The sequence below is a fragment of the Argiope bruennichi genome, chromosome X1, assembly GCF_947563725.1.
Source record: "Argiope bruennichi chromosome X1, qqArgBrue1.1, whole genome shotgun sequence".
NCBI lineage: Eukaryota > Metazoa > Arthropoda > Arachnida > Araneae > Araneidae > Argiope > Argiope bruennichi.
Window position 1 is genome coordinate 130,722,016 of NC_079162.1, and position 26,401 is coordinate 130,748,416.

Genomic DNA, 26,401 nt, shown 5'->3' on the forward strand with positions numbered 1-26,401 from the left:
CACACACACACACACACACACACACACACACACAAGATTTAATAAGCTGCAGCAAATGCCCTTCACAAGTAAACCTTTTGAATGAATCTCTGTTGATATTTTTACAGATTTTAATTACTGAATTTCACTTTTAAAAAATTCTAAATATTGTAAATGGCCATGCAACAAGGCATATATAGGTTTATATCAAAAATGAAAAATCTGAAACTTATATTAATATTTTAAAACAAGTTTTCCAAATTCAAATCCCTATAAAATTATTAAGATAAAGCTGCTGCATTTACTTCTGAATTCAAAAAAATTCTTTAGAAATTGTAATATTAAATATTTTCTAACTTCAGTTCATCAACCTGAAATTATCGGTTAAACTGAACACGTTAATTAATCTTTAATAATTATATATAAATGTAAAGTAAATTACTCGTCCACTAAAGTTCCATGGACAAAATTAATATAAAACATTGTCCATTAACACCTCGTTCAATAACTAAATACTAGTTTAGCACTTCACGCTTATCCTATAGGTCAAAGTAACTATAATGAACCTGATAATGAAGCTCGTAATTTAGTTTTGCAAAGAACAATAGACTTTCATGACAAAAATAAAATAAAATACGATCCTCAGTTTGTTGGGAAAAAATTTAATCCAATTGATCTTGTTTCTTATGAAAAACTGAATTATCCTAGTACAAGAAATTTATTTATTGCTTTTTCTGGTTCATATGAAATAATAAAAGAAAGTTCTGTAGTAACTTACCAAATTAATAAACCAAATTCATTGACAAAACAACACACCCAAATTGAACATATTTCTAAATTAAGACGTTTCCATTTTACAGAAAAACCCAGTCATTAATAATCTGTGAAAAAAATTGTTTGTAAATATCAATCAATTTATCCCTTCTTTTTGAGAATCAATCTTTTAAAATTTATTCTCCATGGAGAATTGATTTTTACCTGATTTTTCCATTGGTATCAACCAGGGGAAAAAAAAAAAAAAAAAAAAATGAAGGACAAGATTTATCTGTATTACTGCCCGTGTGCAGTACACCACTGTCATTTGCTTCATCCATTGCCTATTTTTAGAAGAATGCATGAGATAAAATATAAAGCCCATGTATCTTTTGGCCAGACATGTGAACAATTTTTGTCTTTTGAAAAATCAATAAGAGTAATGACACTTTTGTAACTAATACTAAACCAGGAGATGTTACTAACACTAAATGTTTGTGTAAAAAAAATGAGCCTTTTTAATTTATATATTATATATATATATATATATATATATATATATATATATATATATATATATTGTACCGGGCTTCGGGGTTCGTGTTGATTGAGAGTCAATAAAACAGTTTCTTGAATATCAGAAGATTTTTATTCGCAAAAAATATCTAGAAATTGCAGGAAATTTCACTGACACGAGTCACAATTATGTCGCTCCGATTCAGCTAATATACAGAAACAGCTTCCAAGCGCAGAGGTCTCAAATACCTCAAACAGATAACAGCTTCTGTGCTCTGAACTCGGATTCAAACCTGAGCGTTTTCACTACTACTCACACAATGCTGGGAGGCTGTATTTATATCCGACTTGGCGAGAAGATCTCGGAGTTTCGCCAAGGTTCTGGAAGTTTCTAGGCTATCTCGCTTAATAATGGTCCTAGAACTTCGGTGATGGAAACTTCTAGAAATATCCATTTCTCCCTAAATCTCGCTAAGACGCCAGATCACTGGAAATGCCACCTTTAACGTAAAATACGCGTAAGCTGATCGTTTTTTCGCCAAAATCCGAGTACATCAGATATGTATGATATTTCAAGACAAATACAAGCAATATTTACAGATTTGTAACATTGCCCCCTACTCAAAGACTGCACGTTCCGGACAGTACAATCCCCGAGTAAGAGGCGTCTACTTAAGGGAATGCAAAATTTGCACAATAAACAAATATAAAATAACAAATGCTCAAAATCACATACAGCGTAATAATTTCAAAATACATGAGCTAATACAAAAATAAATTACAATACTAAAACAGCAAAATTAAGAAGTTAGAAAAGACAAATGATTTACACTATTTACCAAATGATTAGTGAACTTAAAGGATCTTAATCGCCTTGGCCAAGGTAAGGGGCTAGCCTGTTACAATGAATCATCTTCGGTTTTGAGTGTGGCGATTTCTGTATCCGTACTACGACGTCATTCAGTCTTTTAAGGACTATATAAGGACTTTCCCAGTTGGTCTGCAGCTTCGGAGATGGTCCTTTGCGACGTTTCGGATTCCAGAACCACACTTGGTCTCCTTGGTGGAAGTCGTGTCCCGTTGCTCTTGTGTCGTATCGGGTCTTCATCTTCTCAGAAGCCATGCCGATTCGATCCCTGGCCAGATGATGCATCTCCTCCATCCGTGCCTGGAGTTTCTCGACGTACTCTTCAGACCATAAGGAAGCACCTGGAGGCCGGCTGAACTGTAGATCTGCAGGCAGACAAAGATCACGTCCGAAGAGCATCTAGGATGGGAAATAGTCGGTAGCCTCGTGAACGGCACTTCAATAGGCAAGTAGGAAAAAGGCAGTTTCTTGTGCCAGTCTTGTTGATTGCTGGATACCAGGAGAGAGAGGCTGTTCATGGTCCGACTGAATCTCTCTACCATGCCGTCTGACAGAGGATGTAGAGCTGTTGTCCGAGTTTTGTCGATGCCGAGTATCTCACAGTCTCCTGCAAACTGCAGAATCGAAGTTTCTTCCTTGATCGGAGTACAGTTGAGGAGGAGGAACTCCGTATCTTGAGAACCAGTGTTAAACTAGAATATCTGCAACAGTCGGGAATGAGATAAGCTTCAGGTCATTTAGTGAAGTAGTCCATGACAACCAGGATGTTGTTGTTGTCATCTGATGACCTGGGAAGAGGACCTAGGATGTCAAAAGCTATTCGTTCGAAAGGTTCTCCCACATTATATAGCCGCAGTCTTCCTTTAGTGCGTTTTCTCGGACTTTTACGTGCAGCACAGGGACCACATGTGCGACATCACTTCTCCATGTCATTTCGCACATTGTTCCAGTAGAAGCGCTCTCGAACTTTTTATAAGGTCTTCATAACACAAAATGACCTCCAGTTGGACTGTCATGGAGCTCCTTAAGGACTGTTGATACTCTTGTCTTTGGGAGTAATAATTGTCACCTGAATGCTTTTCCGTCGTCAGACTCCGATACAGCACACCATTTCTCAGATGGAGAGAATCCCAAAGAGCCCAGTAACGCTTCGTTGTAGGATGGAAAAGGGCGATGTCTTGTCAGCTGGGCTTTCCGTCTAATGACTCTTTAAATTCAATGATTGGTTTTATTTCAGGATCACCTAGTTGATCTTTCCGGACGCTCTCGTCACTCCATGGATCTGATTCTGATGTTGATGGAGTTGTAACTTGGCGAATTACAGGATCTATCATGCCAAATTTCTTTTCAACCCTAGAGTAGTATTTGCAGTTCTCCGAACAGGATCTTCTCGAAAGAGCATCTGCGTTTCCATGTGCTGATCCTTTTCTGTGGCGAATTTCCATTCATATTCCTGTAGTCTTTGTATCCACCTGGCTATTTGACCTTCTGGATTTTTAAAATTCAGTAGCCAGGTTAATGAAGCATGATCTGTACGAAGCAGAAACCTTCGACCGTAGAAGTAAGGGTGAAAGTTCTCTACGGCTTTTACGATAACAAGAAGTTCCTTCCTGGTCACACAATAATTTCTTTCCTGTCTGGACAGACACTTACTGAAATAGGCGATGACACGCTCCTGTCCATCTATTTCTTGGGACAACACAGCTCCGATGCTTTCATGGCTTGCATCCGTATCCAGAATAAATTGTTTTCCAATTTCAGGATATGCCAGGACTCGAGCAGATGTTAGGGCGTCTTTGATCTTGTTGAAGGCGTTGTCACACTCGTCCGTCAGATGAATTTCTGTTTCGCTTCGGTCAGCTTATAGAATGGTCTGGCGAGTGTTGAGAAGCTTTGCACGAATTCCCGGTAATTTTCACGAATTCCCGTGCATAAGCCTCCGGAGCTGGTGAACATCCGTCGGGCAGTTCCAGCCTTCTACAGCCGATATCGTATACGGGTCTGTTCGAACACCTTCCGCAGAAATGATATGCCCAAGATATGTGACTTCATGTCTGAACAGGTGGCACTTGGAGGGGCTTAACTTCAGGTTAGCTTCCTTCAGCTTTTGTAGTACACGTCTAACATTTTGAAGATATTCTTCGAAAGAACGCCTCATAATGATGATGTCATCGAGGTAACCAGACAGGCCTCGTAAGAAAGTCCGCCGAGAACTGTTTCCATAAGGCGTTCAAATGTTGCTGGCGCATTACACAAGCCGAAAGGCATAACCTTAAACTGTCATAGTCCCCGTCCTGTGGTGAAGGTCGTCTTCTCTTTATCTTCAGGATGGATTTCTACTTGACAATACCCGCTCTTGAGATCCAGGGTGGAAAACCAGGTATTTCCGGCAAGTGTATCAAGCGTGTCATCTATCCTTGGGAAAGGATAGCTGTCTTTCTTGGTGACATCATTCAAGCGGCGATAGTCCACACAAAATCTAGTAGAGCCGTCTTTCTTCCTCACTAAGACGATGGGGATGCCCAAGGACTTGATGACGGCTCAATGACGTCATTATCTTGCATTTCTTTAATTAGTGTTTGGATTTCTTGTTTAGCGAATGGTAGTCGTCTGAGGTGCTGCCTAATAGGAGGATGCTCAACAATATCAATTTGGTGTTTTACTAGTTGAGTCCTTCCAAAGTCCTCAAATGTTCGAGAAAATAAATTTTGGAATTCTTTTACCAACTCTCCAGCAGCACACTTCTGTTTTTCGTCTAAGTCAGTACCCTGCAGCAATTCTCACACTAGATCATCTGAAGAAACGTCCTGGCTATTGCACTTTCGGTCTACACAAGTGAGAGGAGCACAAGCTACTCTCTTTTCTAGATAATATTTGTCTTATCACTGATGTTAGCCACTCTCACTGGGATGACTGGCTTTGAGACGTCCACTACCGACGAAGCTACCAGCACTAATGCTCTGGCACTGCCTGTGTCAGGATAATCCATTACACCAAATCGGAATTTTCGGTTATCTTGTACCAAACCGGGTATTACACATTCAGTTCTTGGCGATAAAGAGATGTCAATTTTGGCTATTATTTTCTTGCTGGATTCGAGTTCAGCTTGTAGTCCAAAAAGCAAAGTCCTTGTAGCAAATTTCGAATGCATTTTACTATTTTCAAAATTCCAATTTAAAGTCGTATTTCCGCAGAAAATCTAGTCTAAGAATGTAAGGGTCGGTAATTTCTAATACAAATGCCGTATGGTGGTAGTTGATATTTCCAAAGTGTATGGCGAGGTTGACTTTCCCATGAACATAAATCTTATCTCCCGTCCCTGTCTGTAAGGGAATACAGGACGGCGTCCAGATCATCTTAACTTTTGATTTTCGAGCCAGATCTTCTCTTATTATGGTCACATTGGCTCCAGTGTCGACAACCATACGGCACGAGATGCTACTAATCTGTCCTATCACGTAAATTCCATTGTCACCGCCATTCTCTGCAAAAATCTGGAGAATTTTGTGATGGGGCTTCTCCTTATGTGGCGACCTCCGCCCCGCGAGATGGCCATATACTAGTTTTCCCTGATGTGTTGAAAGATTACTTCCACCATCTCTAGATATCGGGCAGTTTCTACGAACGTGTCCGGCTTCACCACAAGTCCAACACTGAATTTCCGTATTTCTGCCACCTTTACTCTCCTTTAAGCTACGGATTCCTCGTCGCAAATCTTCACTTTGCTTTAAAAAGTCAAAGCCCGAATCTGTACCAGAGATTGCTCTGATTGAGTGCTGGTCCTTACGTCCTGCTGGGCAGCCTCTATCTTATGTGCATAGACTAAAGTAGACCCGATATCCTTGACATCTGCGAGTCTAAGTGCTTTTTGTGTCTCTGGATCCCGCACACTATCGATGAAGTGCTGGAGAGCCAGATCCTGACGTGTATCAATCGGGCAGTCCGAAAAGGCTAGATGGGAAAGTCGCTGAATATCGGCAGCCAATTCTTGCAGACTTTCACCGCTTTTTGATAGCTGGACTTTAATTGCAGTCGGCTGTATTCTTTAGTACACTTCTCTCGAAACCGCAGCTCAAGCGCACTCGATAGGGCTTGGAAATAATGCTTTTGCTCTCCCGGAAGCGTCTCCTTTTAACGAAGTTGCCAGGTGAAAAGCTTTGGCTCGAGGATTCCATCCATTAGCTTCCGCTACCATCATAAACTGTGTTTTGTATACTTGCCAGGATGTTTTTCCATAAATGTCACTTTGGATTCCTTATGTCCGTTTGACACCTGCTTCTTCAGGCTTTCAATCTCCTTATTCAAATTCTCTATTGCTTCTTTGCATTTTTGTACTTCTTTATCATTTGCTTTGTCAAGGTGGTCTTTTATTTCTTTTCAAAACTTCTGTTCAAATTCTTTTCCAATGTTTTCTCGAACCTTCTTGTCAAGACTTTCTTCTATCTTCAAAATTTTAGTTTTAACCGTAATTGCCTTATCCTCAAACGAAGCTACCTCATCTTCTATTGCATTCATCTTCTCTTGAACGATATTGGAGAATTCTTTCACTCTTACAATGTACTTCTTAAGCTCCTCGTGTGCAGCTTTCATCTCTTCCTGTTCAGATTTCATCTCATTCATCTGCTCAGCCAACTTTTCCAGAAGACTGGTCATTTTATCCTTATCCATTTTTCTAGTGACACGCAGCATCAACTCTTCAATCCCACTTCTGACACCAGTTGTACCGGGCTTCGGGATTCGCGTGGATTGAGAGTCGATAAAACAGTCTCTTGAATATCAGAAAACTTTTCTTCGCAAAATTTTTTTAGAAATTTCACTGACACGAGTCACAATTATGTCGCTCCAATTCAGCAAATATACAGAAACAGCTTCCAAGTGCAGAAGTCTCAAATACCTCAGACAGATAACAGCTTCTGTGCTCTGAACTCGGATTCAAACCTGAGCGTTTTCACTACTACTCACACAATGCTGGGAGGCTGTATTTATATCCGACTTGGCGAGAAGATCTCGGAGTTTCGCCAAGGTTCTGGAAGTTTCTAGGCTATCTCGCTTAATAATGGTCCTAGAGCTTCGGACCATTATTAAGCGAGATAGCCCAGAAGCCTGGATGGAACCTTCCTGCGAGATTTAGCGAGAAATGGATATTTCTAGAAGATTCCTGGAAGATGGAACCTTCTAGAAATATCCATTTCTCGCTAAATCTCGCCAAGTAGCCAGATCACTGGAAATGCCACCTTTAATGTAAAATACGTGTAAGTTGTTCGATTTTTCGCCAAAATCCGAGTACTTCAGATATGTCTGAGATATTTCAAGACAAATACAAGCAATATTTACAGATTTGTAACAATATATTGTTTACATGTTTGTTAAAAATTATTTCATGGTCAAATATTTTTTTTATTTGCATTTCATTTGCTTTTGGACATAACAATACAAATTTTTTTAAAAAAAAGTTAAAAATAAAAACTTTTTTGAAATTACAAATTATAAAAAATTTCCGATAACTTTTTTAAATTAATAACTGTTTATGCACAGTTTCGATCTCATTTGGCCATATTTTCATTTCAACTGAATTTTTAAAATAACAATATCTTATAACATAATATTTTATCATACAAATGTCATTTTTTTAAAAATCAAAATATTTTATGCTAATTTTTACTATTATTTCAGCCAGTTATTTATTCTATTGCATTTGTACTTTTGTAAATTTCTGCATTCTAAATATTTGTTCAAGTTATAATCAATGAATAATTTAAAAAATTCTTAACCATATTTATTGTACTTTTCTCTATTTTCGCTAAATCATATGGTCGCCAGGATCCAGCTAACATACGAGATTTGTGAAGGAGGAGGGGGATTGTAATAATTTCAAATTAGCTATATTCTAAAAATAACTTTGTAATCTCTTAAACTCTGGCTTCGTTTCAACTTTTAAGTTGCATAGGCTTTGATCATGCATTGACAGTTCATTTTTAAAAAACTATATTAATTCAAAATATTTTTTTTACTTTTTGTCTAGTTTCTGTCTCCCCAATTAGCACACGACAAAAAGTTTAGGGAAATCCTAGGTATAATGAATTTTAAAAAAAATGGTTCAATAAAAGAAGCGGCCAATGCAGTTATAAAGGTTAAAAAAACTATCAAATAAGGTAAAGTAATAAATCCGTGAATGGATTAAATACTGGCTTTAGATTATGATATAGCGTTATCTTTTCTTTTGTTTAAAGCAAAATTAAAAAAAAAAGCACAAATAAAAAACAAATAAAAATCAAAAATGAATTCAGTAATAGAGTTATATCTATATGCAATTAAAAGCAATATTGTTTCCAAAATCCGAAATAATGTACACACTTTTTATGAAATGAAAACAGCGATAAAAAAACTATGACATGAAAAAGACAAAATGCTCATTTCGAATTGTTTCAATTTCTTACTTCTGTGAAGTTTCAGCAGGGTGTAAGACATTGCAGTTAAAACAGTCTCCCCTTCGTATATATAGATATCCCACAACCTGAGCGTCAAAGTAAATGGTACCTAAAAGAAAAATATTGAGTTACATCACTTTTCTGCTGCAACAACATGAATGTTAAAAGCTTTGCTAATTATATATACTTGGGTTGGTACATTTTTTATGACGTATGTTTGTGATCAATTTCACTAACAATTATTAAATACTTTAATTTTATACTCTTTGATATGAAGTATTCTTACCTTTATTTTCAAGCAAAATTGGCATATTAATTTCTTATTAGAATAAGAAATCTCATACATCGGAGATCATTTTGATTACAACCAATTATTGGGATAATCAATATATATATATAATTGGTTTTCAAGGTTTTAAAAATGCAAGCATATAAAATTGGAATTAATATATGTGTAGATAAAAAATTCTATAAATAATACAAGCAAAATTGTAAAAATAAATAAGATATAAGAAGTTATGCACCTTTACGTTCTGAAAAATCTAACGCATATATATAGTTTCTACTAAAAATAATTTATAGATATATAATATATAATAATTTATATTTCGCTTTTACAGCTTTAAATTTTTATGACGATTTGGAATATATTATTTTTCAATTCCCCATTACGTTTTTTACCAATTTCAGAAATAGTAGCATGTATTTCGTCACATCAAAAACCAATTATGTTATTGTCGATGAAATGTATCATATCTAATAAGAAATGAAATCGCCAAGTCTGTATTTAAAACATTTCAAGCAACTATGTAGATTTTTTTTCGCTTCCTATTTTGCAGACAAAATGAGTGCATTTCCATGAACCCTACTTTCTCAGTTCAAATCAGATCTTATAATGACAGTTAAAAAGATTATTCACAGTTTTTTAAATAAAAAATCCGCCCTTCCCCCTCTACTATCTTTACTTAAAAAATCCTCAAAATTCAGAAGATCTTGTACCTATGCGAGTGTAACACACAATGTTTCAATTATATAAATACTTATTTAATCATGCATGGAATAAGTGTAAAACTTTTTAACATATAAAAACAATTATATAAATAACGATGATAAAAATCAATTTAAATTGTATATAGTCCAAAAATAGATTTCATATATGCTATTAAGTCCCTGTGCCTCAAACGAAAAAAAAGTAACTTAATGGAAGAAACGTAAATACAATTTGAAACAAATATCTCATTAATATTAATTTATTATTAATGCAATCAGCACAATTCAGAAATTGCATTCTTCCACAGCAAATTACACTTATTTCAGGACAGTTTGCAATAATAAGCATAAAATCCATGCCGCATCTAATACCTAACTGCATAAAATTAATTAGAAGATATCAAATGCCTTATTCCAAGAACTTTAATAAAACATATCTAAAAAAAAAATATGGTAAAAATGTCAGTAACAGAATAAAATCTTCAAGCAAAAGTAATAACAATGTGCTATTTCAAACATGCATCTTTACATTTAAAGACTTTTTGTTAATTTAAGTCAGTTATCCTGGAGCAACCAAATAAATGAAGATTAATGAAATTTTAAGTTAGGTAGAAGGTTAGTTCAATAAAACGTGCTCACACGAAAATGTATTTTAAAGATAATAAACAATACAGAAGAAGCAATTCTTTTTAAACACCTTTCTAAAAGACATCAGATGTTGTGTTAATAACATAGCCCAAATACGATTTATCTATAATTATATAAAGCTCAATGTGTGTGTGTTGGCGCTCTACAGGCCAGGCCATTTGACCTACAGCAACCAAATTTGGAACATGTATACCTTAGAGGTCGGGAATGGGCACTAGGGGTCCCTTTTTTTGAATTTTTAATTAGAATTTTAATTGTTAATTAAAAACTAACTTTCCCGCCAAAAAAGTAAGGCTTCAGTTTTTTTTTCCCAACAGTAATGAGGCTAGGGTTAACATTTTTCGGTCGATTATTTCAAAAGATTCTGTTTATTTTCTTAATGTTTCATGCATTTATAATTAAACATTGTTAATTAATCAGATTCATTCTGAAGTACTTTTGAATTAAAATAACACAGAATAAAGGAAATTAAAAATTGCTAATCTGCATAGCGTTACCCCAACTGGCGTAGAAAAATTCACGCATTTGCGTTACCGTAACTGGCGTTGAAAATTCACGTATGCGCATTGTGTTCTGATTGTTTACATTTCAATGGAAGCGGACTCGATTTAAATTATTTTTAGGTTAGTTGCATGCTTTTGTAATTAAATTGTATTTATGTTTAAATTCATCGTTTTTTAAGTAATTTTTTTTACCTGTTTTCGACCGATTATTTTAAACGATTCTGTTTATTTTCTTAGTGTTTGATGCATTTAATTAAGCATTAACATTAATGCATTAAACATTAATGCAAAATTAAACATTGTTAATTAATAGACCTGCTCATGATGAATCTAAAAAAATTTTGTTGACAAATTCTTGAGATATTACATAAATTAAGAAAGATATTCTTTAGTGCGCATAAGGTTTAAATGCTGAGTGACTCTGTTTTCAGTAATCATATTACAAAAAAAAAAAAAAAAAATGCTTTGTTTCAGTAAAAAATATTAATAGATTAATTGCAGATTAATCATTTCCACTTTAAATTAAATCATAAATTCTACGGGAGCTAACAGAAAATTAGAGAGATACAGATTAGGTTATGAGTGAAGGCTTTTATAATATTATGAGTGAATTGAAATTTGAAGTTTTAAAATATTTTAATGAATAAGCAAATAAGGTAGGAATTACATAAAATATTTAATTATCAAAATTTTAACGAGCATTAAGATTGGCGAACCGGCTGGTCGCCAAAGGCGGCTAGTATATATATATATATATTACACATACAGCCAGACACAAAAAGGCATTGCAAGCAGTTAGCCTATGTATAAAATGCATTATAAGGACATTAACAAGGGGAGGGCACAAGATGGACAATTGAGAATAGCAATATACGTTTGGAATGTTCATTAAGGAAAACATTAAAGCACAATAGCCAGCCAATTTCGAGAAAATGGCCTACAAATTTTCATCATAGCTTGATTATAATGTGTCGCCATTGCTGAGAATACGAATAGTTTAATGAAAAAGGCGTTGGCAGCATTCATGAGACCCGAGTTTGGTCCTGAGTAATGTTTTTTACTTTTTAAAAACTTTATTTTCTTTCTTAATTATTACAAATTAGTTTGAAAATTTACAAACAGTTTTAATTAATGTTTTTCATTTTTTTATGCAAAAATAAATATTTATTCTCCTAATTCTTGGATTATAATTTTTCAGAAGAAAAATATTTATAAATATGAATGTTTTTTTTTTAAATATTCAAAATCACTTAAATTAACAATTTAAAAATAGTTTCAATTAATATGATATTCATTTTTGCATGGAAAAAATGTCTTTTCTCTTAATATATAAAATATAACTTATTTTTTAAAACAAATATAATTATGTTCATTTATAGGTTCTTGATTTATAACTTAATTTTTGAGTGTTAAAATAATTATAAATACAATTTTTATGATAAAAAATTATTTAAATAACTATTTTTATCTTAAAATCATTAAAAGTCTCAAATTTTTGGATTTTAATAATGATAAATTATTTTTTACAACTCAACGAAGCTATATTTATAAATCCGTAATTAAAGAGAGCAGCTGAAATTACTAAAATTATACCAGCAAACATTCTCAACTCAATATTAATAACCGAAAAGTAAAGGAGTGTCAAGTTATGGAATGCACAGGCAGATGGTTCAAAATTTTTAGTAACATTATACGGTATGCTTTGTACGCAAAACGATTTTCTAAAGAAAAAACAAATATTCTTTGAAGGTAAAATAAATTTGTTTTCTAATCGATTCCTTTAAGGTTTCTCTTGTGGATAATCCTTATTTATCAATGTGCAATATGTCAATATATATCTATCTTGTCTCAAATTTTTTACGATAATTACCATTCTGGTTCTTGTATGTCATAAAAATTTAATGAAATATTTTTATGATGTCAGTGATTTAATTAATAATTATCATCATTTAAGTTATGTTTATAATTATTTTTCGAACTTAAAAATAAAATTATGATTCAAGTATTATGTGAATAAACATTTATTTCTGAGAGAGATTTATTTTCAGAACATTATTTTTGATTGAGTTAAGAGTTACATATTAATTAAAACTTTCTAACTTAATTTAAATAATTTTTTAAAAAAGCAAGTTCATATCTTCAATTTCTTTTAAAGATATTATAATTCAGGTATTAAGAGAAAATACATGTATTATTCCATACAAAAATTAGTATTATAATAATTAAAACTATCCTGAAATTCTTAATTTAAATATTATAAAAAACGCATGCATATTTATAATCATTTTTTTTTGTAAATTATAATCTAAGAATTAGGAGAATAAATATTTATTTTTGCATGAAAAACATATTAATTAAAACTGTTTGTAAATAGTTAAACTAATTTAAAATAATTTAGAAAAAAAAAAAAAAAAACACTAGCCCAGGACCGAACTCAAGTCTCGTGTATCTTATACCAACGTCTTCTCCAGTATACTATTCGGACGTTCGGCAACGGCGATTCATTATTAGTATATAAGCTATGCTGAAAGTTTGAGGGATATTTTCTCGAAATTGGATGATTATTGCGCTTTAATATTTTTACGAATGAACATTCTAAATGTATATTATCATTATACTAATCTCATTCCGAACTCAGTTTTCCACTTCATGCCCACCACTTGTAAGTCAAATATACTACAGTAAGAAATTAATAAACAAAGATCATAACAGCGGCGGACAAAAAGAAAACATTTTGAAATGTTAAGAAATTATTTTGTTCACGTAAAACTCTTAGTTGCAGCAAAGCAAGATATGATATTTCGTATTCCTATTGCTCGTATAGCCCGAAGTATTCTTTCCTCCAATTTCTAAAAATAGTGCGTCAAAAGGAGAAAACAGTAATTTGTCTCTTCTTTAAGCAATGAAAGGATTGCTCCGTATGTTCAATTGATGCGAGGGAAAATGCGTGATGCTTGCTCTGCAAGTGCTTCTGATTTAAAAGTCGATTTTGAAGCATGTGGTGTCAATCTAAACGTACAAACTGTATGAACACGCCTTATCGAATGTGGTTTGCATGCATATCTTCTCAAGTAAAAGCCTTTTCTTAGAAAAATTTATGATGCAGAAGCGACTTGCTTGGGCAAAAGAGCATGTCTCATGGTCAAAAGTTCAATGGGACTCAGTAATATTTTCCGACAAAAGTAAGTGCAACTTATATGAATTGGACAGTAAGCAGCATGTTCAGAGACGTAAAAAAGCTTATTGCCCAGACGGGATATCAGCTATAATAAAATTCCTAGACAGCCAAATGATTTGAGTATGCATATCCAACAAAACGCTTGGAAGGCCTGGCATTTATTGCTAGAACTGTGAATGCATCTGTTTATATTAATATATTGGAAGAATGTTTAAAGCCAGTAATTCAGGATCATTTGAAAAGTAATGGAAATTGCATTTTCAACAGGACTCTGCAATCTGTTAAGCAACGGAATAGGTAAGTACAGCTGAACTTATTCATACACGATTTTGTGGCGTAATTTACAAGTTTTCATCTCCACAACATTAAGGAAATTTGGGGGATAATTTCCCAAATTTTGTCCCTTTAAATGCAGGCATTAAAGTTTTGGACTGGCCTGGGAATAATCCTGAGCTGAATTCCACTGAAAATTGTTGGAACATAATGGTTACGAAAATTTCTGCTAAGAAACCTGCCACTAAAATAAAACTGCAGGAAAACATTGTTGCAAGCAAAGCTGATATCTACACAGAACCGCAGCAAGGCTGTCAACGCAGTTCGTGAAAGATCTACTAATTACTGAAGTGGCCCTCTTGTGGGCATATATATCTAAGTACGCCATATGACTGCAGTTATGTAGAATTTATATTATATACAGAATTTGTGTATCTATTGCTTTGTTCCACGTTTTAAGTGTTTCAATTTCATCTTTTTTTTCATTGTTCGTAATAATTAAGCGTAAATAATTTTTCAATTCTAATAAAATCTGATTGAGATTAATCCTAAACTGTATTTTATCGTAAAAATAACATCACTATGTAAAACATATGTACGTGAAATATTATTTGCACACTTTTCCAATTTTTGGCATGTGATGCACTTTTCCATTTGTCCGCCACTGCATACGTCTGTTAAATAAAATTTCAACAATTCCGTTACCCTGTCTAAGAAACATTGGAAAAACCATTTTAATGTATAAAGACTGGTATGTATTTCATATTTATCTAAATGTTTCTTCAGTTTCGGTAATAAGCGAGTCAGAATTTTGTCATGGTGTTCTTGGAATCTCTGTAATTTAGGAAATCCAGGAATAAAGAACCCTGAAAAATAAAATGTAAGAAAAACATTACAACACTGTTTCAAAATAAAAACTTTTGAAACTTTACAAATTGTGCATTCAAAAAAATTAAATCAAATTTCGACACTGTCAGTAATTGTAAGTAATTCACCATGAATGTCTTTAATTTTGAGGATCGTAACTGATAAGAATACACAAAATTTTTAATTAACTGCTACCTTCACTGGACATAATTTACAAATATGGTATAACATATTATTAAATATTGCAAATCCTGACATTTTGACAAAAAGAGCAAATAAGATATGCCTTACATGATATAAAATGTATAAATTACTTTACGAACAGAAATAAGCGAACCCGTTAAAAAAATGTTTGAAAATTATACGAATGAACAAGAATTTTTTTTAAATCATAATATAATTTGGCTCAATAGATTTGGTGACTTCTTTTCACATACTATATTTATCTATCCCCAAAGAGATAAAGTTCACATCAAATTTTTGCAAACGTCATTAACAATGTACAACTATGAAAATTAATTAATTTTTTTTTTATCAAATGTAATACATTATTATTTATTGAGTAAAAATTGTTCATGTGGATAAAACATGCTTTTCCTGAAATCTAACTTCCGTCTTCAACATCAATTAACACTCTCGCTGCGTATCCCGCGATTTCCAAGGGTTGCATTTCTTTCGTCTATTTAGCAGTGCAACCCGCTTTTTTCTCGGTCATGGTCTCATTTGGGATTTTCTAGTTTCATTCAGATCTAGATTAACAGATAGCGTTAGTTGCCCATGGTTCTGCGAAATATACAAGCATGTTTTGCAGCATTTTGCAGCGTGCTCTTTTCAAAACTCAAAGATTGCCTGCAGGAAACGTTCCGCAATTTTTGAACCTATTTTGATAAAGGAATTACGCAGAGAGAGGGTTTTAATACTAGTTATATTTTTAATTTAGATGAGGGTGAGAGGGAGAAAATGAAAAAAAATTTACTGAAAAAGGACCAAGTCCATTCTATCTATATTTCCGTAAAAATGAGCATATTTTTAAAGATAGACATTTTATCTCTAAATATTTCAAATTTTAACGATTTTTTAATTATAATTTACAAAATTACTTTTGATTCTTGTAATAAAATGCAATTCTTTTATCCATTAAATAAAATATGAAACTTCGTTGATTCCGTTTATTTACATAGAATAAAAATTAATTTTAAAAGTCTATCCTCCTCATTAGTTTCATAATTATTTATTATAATTAGTTTTTCAATATTTTTAAAAATTAATTATGATAATGATTTTGCAATTTAAATTATATTTGAAAAAAAAATATTCATTAAATCTTATATGTTAAACCTTTCTCCAAAATTCTTTTTAAAAATTTTAATGAAATGGTCTTAATTAACTTCATTAAATGCAAAACATTCGATATATTTTTATTTTACTTATTACCAAAATTTAGGCCAAACACTGATATATTTTTTGTTTACACTTTTTTTTTTTTTTTTTGCATTTACCAATTCAATTTTTAGTTTTTTACAAATATTAATGCTTTCATCTCACTAAAATATTAACCAAACAAATTGAAAATTTGCAATTGAAAAAACAACTTGAAAATTGCTAAGATATTATTAAATTAATGAGTATAACAATAGGTCACTATAGTCGGACAGTATAAAACACAAAACGTTTAAGTAAAGATGATCATATTCCAAGACAGCCCAACTTAACAATAAAACCTAAACAGATGATGTTATCTAAGAAAACATTTGCCATAGCCAGATTGGAATTGTCTGCAGCTTTACTATTACCGAGATAATTAAAAACGTTGTGCCAATTCTACAATTACATATTCATAAAATTTGGTTGTGGGCGGAATCAACACTTTAACGTGGATAAAGAATGAGTCTCATAAGCTCAAAACATTTATCAGCAACATGGTAATGGAGATTCCAAACACTTTTAAAAGACTGTCATTTGGAACATGTTAGTTCGAAGAACAATCCTGTAGACTTAATTTTTAGAGGTGTCAATGCAGATGAACTTTTAAAGAATAAATGTGGTCCTCTGGTTCCACACTGATGAACTCAAAAAAACATACAAAAAACACAATCCAAGTTTCAAATCAATTTCAACCACTCATCAAAAATTTTAAAACTCTGGGGTAGATTTTTGCGACCTTCTGCTACTAAAATTTAAAAACTAAAGTAATGTTATGCTTTCAGGTTAATGCATTTGGCTATTGAAACTATTTATTTCGAGATGGTTACAGATTTAACAACTGAAGCCTTTATTGCAGCTCTGAAGAGGCGATGCGCTCGCAGAGATCGCACAAAATGCACAAATGTCCGATAACGCATCGCATTTTAAATGGCCCCTTCAGAAGTAAATAGTTTAATAGTTCTAATGTAATCCAGATGAAATTTAGTCCATCTCGTTCTCTTTATTTAGGGGATTGTGGACGGCGAGGATAAAGTCATTTAAATGCCATCTCAACAGAACTCTAGTAAATAGTAAAATAACTATAGAAGAATTAAAAAAATATTCAAATTGAAGATGTACTTAATTCACATCCATTAGTCCCGTAGATAAAATTACAGAATACAAAATTTTAACTCCTGTACACTTTATATTTGGTCGCTCTATCAGTGCAATGGCCGAGACTGAAATTTTAGATATTTCAGGTAATGAATTAACTCGGTGACAACATACAACCAAGTGTTTGCAAACCATTTGGAAATATTGGAAAAACGTCTATCTTAATTATTTACAATAACGAAATATGAGGTAATTTCAAAAAGAAAATGCTACTGTAAGATATTCATTGCTATTAAAGAATGAATTGCCTCCCTGCAAATAGGCAATGGCAAGAATTTTAGAAGTAACCTACGGAAATTATGGTAAGGCCAGAATAATTAAACTGAAATCTGCAAGAGGTGTGTTCAAACATTCAATTTCAAATATTTCACCTACCAATAAAGGATAACTATGGAAATTAAATTGAAATGCAATGTAGTTGTATATTATATTTTTTTAGAATATTGTGTTATTTTGTAAATTTTATTTAACCAACTGTAAATTCAAATAAATTTTGAAATATTGTATATTTCAGTGAAGAGCAGAATGTTAAGTTATGCATAGCAAAACCGTATTGCTGCGTGCGCCATTTATAAAAAAATTGCACGAAATGACACATCAAAAGATGTAGGTTGCAGACGAATAATTTTTATTCAAAATGTAGTCCACTTAATACAACGAAACAAATAGCACGGTTATTTGATTATTTCCTTTTGACTTTATTATTTTGTTGTTTTTTTCGTGCGGATATAAAATTTTACACACACATACGTACATTAAAATAAAAGTATGAATAAGAAGAAAAGTGAAAAAAATTAAAAGTGAAAATCAAAAAGCTGGTTACTGATATTTTTTCAATTAAAAAAAATCTCAACATTAAATAATTATTATGCTGAACGAATTTTCATCCACCAAAAATCATTATTTGTACCGAAATTGATTAAAAGAATATTTGCTGTGATAAATTACCAGCAAGTTTACAAAAACTTACACCACACACAGGAATCAAATCGCTCATTTGTATATTCTCAAAACAAATATTAAAACGAAAACATATAAAGGCAACTGAATCTAAAATGAAATCAATGGCTTCTACCGAGTATTAATGAATAATTTAATGCTTCCATTTCTTTTTTATATAGCAAAATAATCAAAATATTAAGTAATGCTTTATTTTTTAAAGATGCAATTTTTTTTAATATTATTTGTAGAGAAAATAAATGAATTTATGATACAAAAGGAATCAAAATTCAATAAATAAATTCAAAACAACACATGTTCCACAAGTTTTAAAATAAATATATTCAATAAAAATGCTTAGAATTATCCTCATCATCAGGGTTGCATCTTTTCGTCAGATAAGTTTTATTCTATTAAATAATCATAAAGAAATTAATATGCTTTAAAATATTATACAATTCTGATTACTGAAAGGTTATGGAATATAAAGTATATGAAGATGGCATAACTTGGCAATTATAAATATATTTACAAATTTGAGGATACATAAATGGCCAGGAGCCTGAAAATAAAATGCAGTGAAGTATTCTTTTAAATTAATTACAGCTCAATAATCATATTTTGATATAAAATGTAATCTATTACTAAATAGTAGACATAAAAGACATTAATCTACATGAGATATGTTAAGGATAACAATTTTTATAAGTTACTTCGTATATAATATAACAAAATAATTTATATTTACCATGCATTGCATGTTTTTCATCACTCATAAGTCGTGACAATGCCCAGAAGGATTCCTATAAATATGAGTCAAAAGGTATTAAAACTATATTAAGAAAAATAATTGGCACAAGTAGGTTTGATGTAAAATACTATAACAGCGTTCCCAAGTTTAATAAAAAGAGAGGGTGGAAGGTCAAGGATTTTCAAAAGCTTTTTAGAAAATTTATAGACCACAGAATTATATACATTTAGGTATAGAAATATTAATAATAAATATCGAGCTCATAATACTAGCTATCTTGCCACCACACAAAAGCTACAAGATGCTGATTTCACACAAATTTTAAAAGGATGATGACTTTACAAACATAGTCACACTTCAAATGAAACAAAATTCATTAAAAATTATTAACTCGATAAGAATCTTAAGTCTTACTTTTGATGAATGGACAGATGACAGATAAAAATTAAGAAACCTTTATTCACATTTAAACAAATGAAATTAAAACAGTGCGCCATTGAAATATTTTAAATTACTGTATTAAAGTCTCAATTCCTAAAACAATTTTATTCTGCTATGCACTGAAATCGTTAATTTTTTTTGCTTTTTCAACGAGTTTGTTTTAAATTTCTTTAGTGTAAATATCGTTTCTTCACTTTCCTCCCTTTTTGATTTTAAATCAGCAAAGTTTCTTTTTCTTATGCTTCTCACCATTTTAAAATTGTAAATGTCACATATCCATTTTTTGGCAAATTTAGAGAGGACATTTTTGTATATGTAAGTTCTTTTTCTATTCTTCTTTAGAAGATTCTCCACTCCTTCGCACTTTTTGAAAATTCAGCTGAAATAAAATATTTTGTAACATATTTATGAATCTTTATAATTTTATTTAAGAAAAATTATCTTTCAACTATGGTCTGGTCATAGGTTTGTATCATCAGTATCTTCATTACTTCCCACAATTTCTGATAAGACGTTTGATTTTTTTTTTCATTCAATATTTTAAGGAAAACTTGTCAATTCAATTTTTGGATGCTTCCAACTCCATACATTTTACTGAATTGTAAGCTGTATCATTCAAAAAGGCACAAATTCTATTAAAATAGAATTATATTCGTTATCTTCTAAGCACTCGCAATTCACGATAATAGAAAGAATGGCTTTCCTCTTACTTCAACAGAATGTCTGGCTATTTTCCTTGAATCTAAACACTCACACTTCGGGCAAGTATATAATTGATTAGGAAATTATACAAAATTTTACGTACGAAGGTACATATCAACTCTTGACATTCATATTTCAAATCTGTTGACCGATTTTTTTTCCTTCTGATTAGCAAGCGTTTTTGGCATTTTGTCCACATGGGATCCAGTATAAACTTTTCTAATATAAGTATGAAAATCTTTCTTGGAATAAGTCAGAAATGCATTTAGGCCTTAAAGAACGTCTTTTTTCATAACAATGAAAATTTTCAAACAGCCAGTGGGACAAGTGGAAAGTCCGTATAGAATACAAAAAAAAAAAAAAAAAAAAGAAAGAAAGAAAGAAGACGGTTAAATAATTTTAGCCATGATGAGAAAAAGTTGACAGTTGAAACACTTATGTTGCATTTAACAACAAATTTAGATGATTTAGACAGTGATGTTATAAATGCTTCCTTTTCAAAATATAATAACAAATAGTTCATCATTTTGACGGCTCGTTTAGCAGCATCTGCATTTTTTAGACACCTGGTTCTCCAAAAATCCTTGGTATGTTTCCCTTTCTCTGAAAATTTGAAATACAATTCTCTTTTCTCGCTAGGGAAAACCTTTAAATAAATAATACACATTAGACTTTTAAAAATAGTTCAAAATCCCATGCAATCTACAGCTATCCACATTAGCAAAAGTGAAAATTTTCTTTGCATTTTGTCATTCAATAAGTCGAAAATTTCTAATTTATTGATGAACAATTCAAAGAGAACTCGAAAACTATTTTTAGCTGTGGAATGACCCATTAACGCTGAAGCTAGACATCTAATTTCCATTGGATTTTTTTGGAGGGGGGGGGGGAGATTGGTTATTTTTCTTTGGTACTTTTTTCTTTCATTTTTCATTTGAAATCAGAAGGAGTTAATTCATTTCTGCATTTCAAAGAATAGTTCAATGTTCATCAAACATTAACTTTTATACATTAAGATCAACCAAATTCTTAAAAAGAATTGAACAATGGTAAATATAAATGCATTTTTATAAGAGCTATGAAAATAATAACTCTCCCTACACTTCCAAGACATATCAGTTATCTTTTTAAGCATTGTGAAACACAAAGAATGGAGTATTAATATTATTTCCAGCTGCTAGGGTAGTTCTTACTTTGTGTGGTAATCCTGCTGCCCCCTTTCCCCTTCTTTCAAACTAAGCAGAGAGAAAAAAACTGGAGACAAAAAATTTTACCAAATCAGCATCCCTTTTCTGTTATTAGAGGAATCTTTAAGGCAAAATCAAAAACGTAGTAGAATAAATATGAAAAGTGTCAAAATGCTGAAACAATAAAGTTTTTTTTCTTTTTTTTTTTTCAGCTGTTAGCTCCCCAAATCAGGCCTCTAAGTTTGTACCCGAATATGTTGCCAGACACGTGTGGAAAAAATGGGAATGATAGGAAAATATGTCTTTTTGCGTTTAAATAAAAGGCCGTTAAACTGAGAGAAAAAAAAAATTGAATTGAAAAGCTATAGATATTAAAATGACACACATAAAGAACTGCCAAATATTAAGATCGTTTAATTATATCGGGGGCAAATTTTTTAAAAGCATAAATTTGTTAATTATTTTTTTTAATTTGAATGAAATTTTTGGTAATTTTATTCAACAATATGTTAAACAGAAGGAAATGCTTGATAAGAATTTTAGATCAATATCTGCATTATTTTTCGAAAAATTTAAATTTGCTGAAAAGTGTCTATAAATACCTTTCTATTGTCCGAATTAGCAGACCGGAAAAAAAAATCTTATCGAAAGAACGTTGAGTGTTTTCAGATGGTATAACAATGACTGATTATTGGGGAAAAAATATGAAAATACGATTCGAAAAAAGAAAAAAAAATGTCACTTAGATGCGATTAGTTTTTAAAAATCGTTAAATAGTAACGTTCCGAGCAAAGTTCCTATGTTTACAGAGAGAAAATTGCATATCGGTAATGTAAAATTATCTGTCTTGTGTTTCATCCTTATTGTGAGAGTGTTGTGCAGTTAATAAAGTTGTTTGTTGATTTTTCTGGATTCTTCATTTCCACAAAATTGTCCTAGAATCTGATGAGCGTCAATTTACATGTCAATACAAAACTAATGACTGTCTGAGATCACCACATGATAATTTTACAGTAGCAATATTTTTCAGTACTAAATTGAGAAAAATAAAGCAAAAAAAGGCAATTTCGTTTAAGGATCTAAAAATACAGTTAAAATTTACAGAACCATATATAATGTATCAACTTTTTCACCTTTATTCCTTTCATTAACACCAAATTAGCATATTATGTGCTAAGAGTATCATTTCTGATATTATGAATGTTGATTTGTTATCTAAATTTTATTATGTTACATAAAATATATAAGTAAAACTACAACAAAGATTTTGAAAAAGAAAGCAAATGCATGCATCTCAATGTAATTAAACATTTCAAAAAATATAGCCATTTAAAAATTAAGGAAATCTAAGTAGATAATTAAGCAAATAAATTTTGCTGCAGATATTTCTAGTAACTTTAGTAATAAAATTTATTCACATTTTTGAAGAACAATTGTAGCTTAATCACAATAATCTACAATAAAAATTGCAATACCTTTTCTTTTTACATGTAAAGCTAGAATATGTTCATATTTACATAATATAACAAAGAATTTTATAAAAATTATTTACCTCTTCATTCATATACATGAGCAATAATGCAGCAATCTGACTCATACCTTGGCAGTAACCAATTTCCTGAAAAGATAAGTCTAAATTATCATTCAGGAAATTTATACATGCGAATACATTACACATTTCCTCACAAATTAGTTGATAAATCATAAATTATTTGATTAGAAATCAGAATTCAATACACAAGAAAGATATATAGAAATGCCTTCCAAGATACAATATCAAGGAGGATACTTATATTTTATTTTTAATCACTGATATTTTCAATTAAGTTATTTATTTTAATATAAATAGATATGGCATAATGTAATAAAATACAAAGAGTTCAGTTTCATATGGTATATTATCCCTTTTCAGCCTATGGTATATTATTCCTTTGAATTTAACTCTTGATTGGGACTTGCTTTACAAGCAACATTAATTAATGGGGACATTGTTTTTATTATACAATAAATTAGTTTTAAAAAATTGAAAAATAGGCTTTTTCACATTCCACATGTTCATTTCACAGTTCTTTTTTAAAAAAAATTGTCCATTAAATTTTATTAATTTAAAAGCTACCAGATTCCAATACACTGCAGAACAATAAAGAACTAGTTAAATAAGCTTTAAAGAATATGCTTGATGATGGCAGATTTAATGAACACTGGTCTGAAAATCAAAAAACAAATTGCATCCAAGTACATTGCATTAGACAAGACTATCTCGAACAGTAAGTAATACAATATTTTAAAAGACCCAAAAGAACTATAAAAAAAAAGTGGATATAACATAGTTGGACAAGTTTCAGCAAAATGAAAAAGCTCATAACATAAATAAACTTAAAAAAAATCTTGAATTAATATAATCTATATACATTACCATATTATAAATTGAATACGCTGCCAGCACATTGAAAAGAGCTTGTTGCCTAGAAATAAAATATGTTATAAAAATAGAAAAACAGATGAACAAAGCAAATTTATTTGATATCATTCAAAAAAAAAATATTTACTTTACACTATATCGTTCTCTAAACATGATGTGGTTCCTATAAGTACGATTTACATCCAAATCAATCTGTCGAATATCAGGTGACAAAATCTTTGCTTTTTCTCGCATTTCCTAGAATTAATATAAGGAAATGAAGTAACACAATATATAGAATAATCAATCAATAAATAAGGAAAAATTTTAATACCAAAATCACAGAAAATGTTGATTTGTTCCAAAAACGTAATTTATTTATGAATGAAGGTAACTCAAAATTTCACGATACTAATGATAACTTCTGATGAAAGAATGTGGAAAAAAAATTAACTTAAGCTTAAATTAAAATTGTATAAAATTTTCTGGGGATGCTATCTTGTCATTGTCCAAAGTATATCTGTACCAAATATTTTGAAATAAATACATAATAAAAACAATAATTTAAATAATCATAAAAAACAAAGTTTTGTTTCTGGCTAAAAGATATGATGAGGAAGGGGAAATTAGCAAAATAATTTACAAACAGCAGACACTCGCAAATGTCCATCAAGCTTTCATTGTAATCATACATTTAAATTATATACAAATAAAAGACAAAAGGAATATCATTAAGATGCACATAATTCTTCAATAAGTTTTGCATTCAATTTAAGTTGCATGTTTAAAAGCTCTAGAGATTTAAGATGTTGTCTAGTGCTACAAACTGGCTTTGATAAAAAAAAAAAAAAAAAAAAAAAAAAAAAAAATGCTTTCTTCTACCTACCAAATTGTTTCTTCTTTTTTTTGTGGCATATTTATTCAATAAAAAAATAGAGCAAATACATATATACCCATCAACTATTTGTAGATATTTATTCCACTGCAGGATCCCCTTTACTGTTGAACTTAATATGCATATATACAAACCTATGTCCGATTTCACTTAATAACATCAAAATTCCAATGACACATAGGAGTGATTAGTAAATAATTAATTATAGAAAATATATTTTTTATTTCAAAAAGATCATTATTTAAACAAAAGTTAAATTACTTTTGATAGTAAAATTACAATTCTTATTTCTTAGTTTGTAAACAAAAAATAAAATAAATAATATACGTACAAGTTAAGATGCTTATTTCATACCGGAGTTTAAACTTAAGATTATAGTTAGATTTAATTTTTAAAACTTCTCAAAAAAATTATTTTGATAGAAGAAAAAAAAAATTATTTTACTCTTTTCCACACAAAATATTTTTTTAAATTATTATAGTTTTCCCTCATTATCAATCTCCCCATTACATTAGATGACTAAACAGATCAAGAGAGTAAAGCAATCATTTAAATGATCTAGGCCAGGAATGATTAGTTTAAAAAGGGAAAGGGTGAAATTCTAATTCGTTTCTTTATATGCACAGCAGTTGTACCAACATACAAAACAAGGGGGGGGGGATCTTGCTAATAAAGCTTCTGTAAATTTCGTAAGGAAACAGCATTTTCAAAACTGTGTAAATATAAGATGCAATTGCAGATAAAACAAAATTGTGTTCCGGTGCAAAATTATTTAATTTTGAAAAATATAAAACTTTATTAAATGAAAAGAAAGGGCACAGTTAAAAATTGATATGTCTCACTGGAAATTTTTTTTAAAAAAAAAGGACCTTTAGGCAATGTGAAAGAAAATTTTTACCTTACGCAATATCTTCTTTCAAAATTTTTAAAACAGAAATTCATTTATCTATAAAAAGCCTAACAAATTTTTTCATAGAAAAAGTAAGCTATATTGTTAAACAATTAGTTGACATTTAATACAAAAAAAAGGGGACAAAACTGTCACATACATTTAGCAAAAAATAGACCACAATCTTCACCTAGCCTTTCTTATATAATTTTAAAAGATCAGAAATCATTGAGCACAGTTATAAACATACACTCATTGAATATATAATTATTAGTGGGTCTTTTAAAACTAGCATGCTTCATTAGTTTCCAATTTTCAATCGATCTTATTGAGTGCATATTTAAATATTTCTTCAGATAAAAATAAAAAAAAAAAAGGTTACATATGCCTAATTTTCTTAAATGATACCTTACTAGAATTTACTGTTATGTTACAGATTAACTAATGCACCTGTCAGAGTATATGAATTCATGATGAAATAAATAGATTAAAGGGAAACGAAAAAAAGTTAAAAACATACGGTCAATGAAGAATAAGAAAAAAAAGGGGAGGGGGGGAGGCAATACTAGCAGAATTAGAATAGTCTGAAATCATAAACATATTGCCTTATTAT

At 30.9% G+C, this 26,401-nt stretch overlaps 1 protein-coding gene across 1 annotated transcript in view; it reads right to left on the minus strand.

Annotated features, from left to right (window-relative positions):
* The window catches only part of LOC129958318 (USP6 N-terminal-like protein), a 62,037-nt gene that overhangs the window by 11,603 nt on the left and 24,033 nt on the right, over positions 1–26,401 (minus strand). The window contains exons 8-13 of the mRNA XM_056070716.1: positions 24,153–24,262; positions 24,020–24,068; positions 23,156–23,221; positions 19,271–19,325; positions 14,842–15,002; positions 8,554–8,653 (exon numbers count right to left, since the gene is read on the minus strand). Of these exons, the coding sequence (XP_055926691.1) occupies positions 8,554–8,653; positions 14,842–15,002; positions 19,271–19,325; positions 23,156–23,221; positions 24,020–24,068; positions 24,153–24,262 (541 nt within the window). The remainder of the gene's footprint in view (positions 1–8,553; positions 8,654–14,841; positions 15,003–19,270; positions 19,326–23,155; positions 23,222–24,019; positions 24,069–24,152; positions 24,263–26,401) is intronic.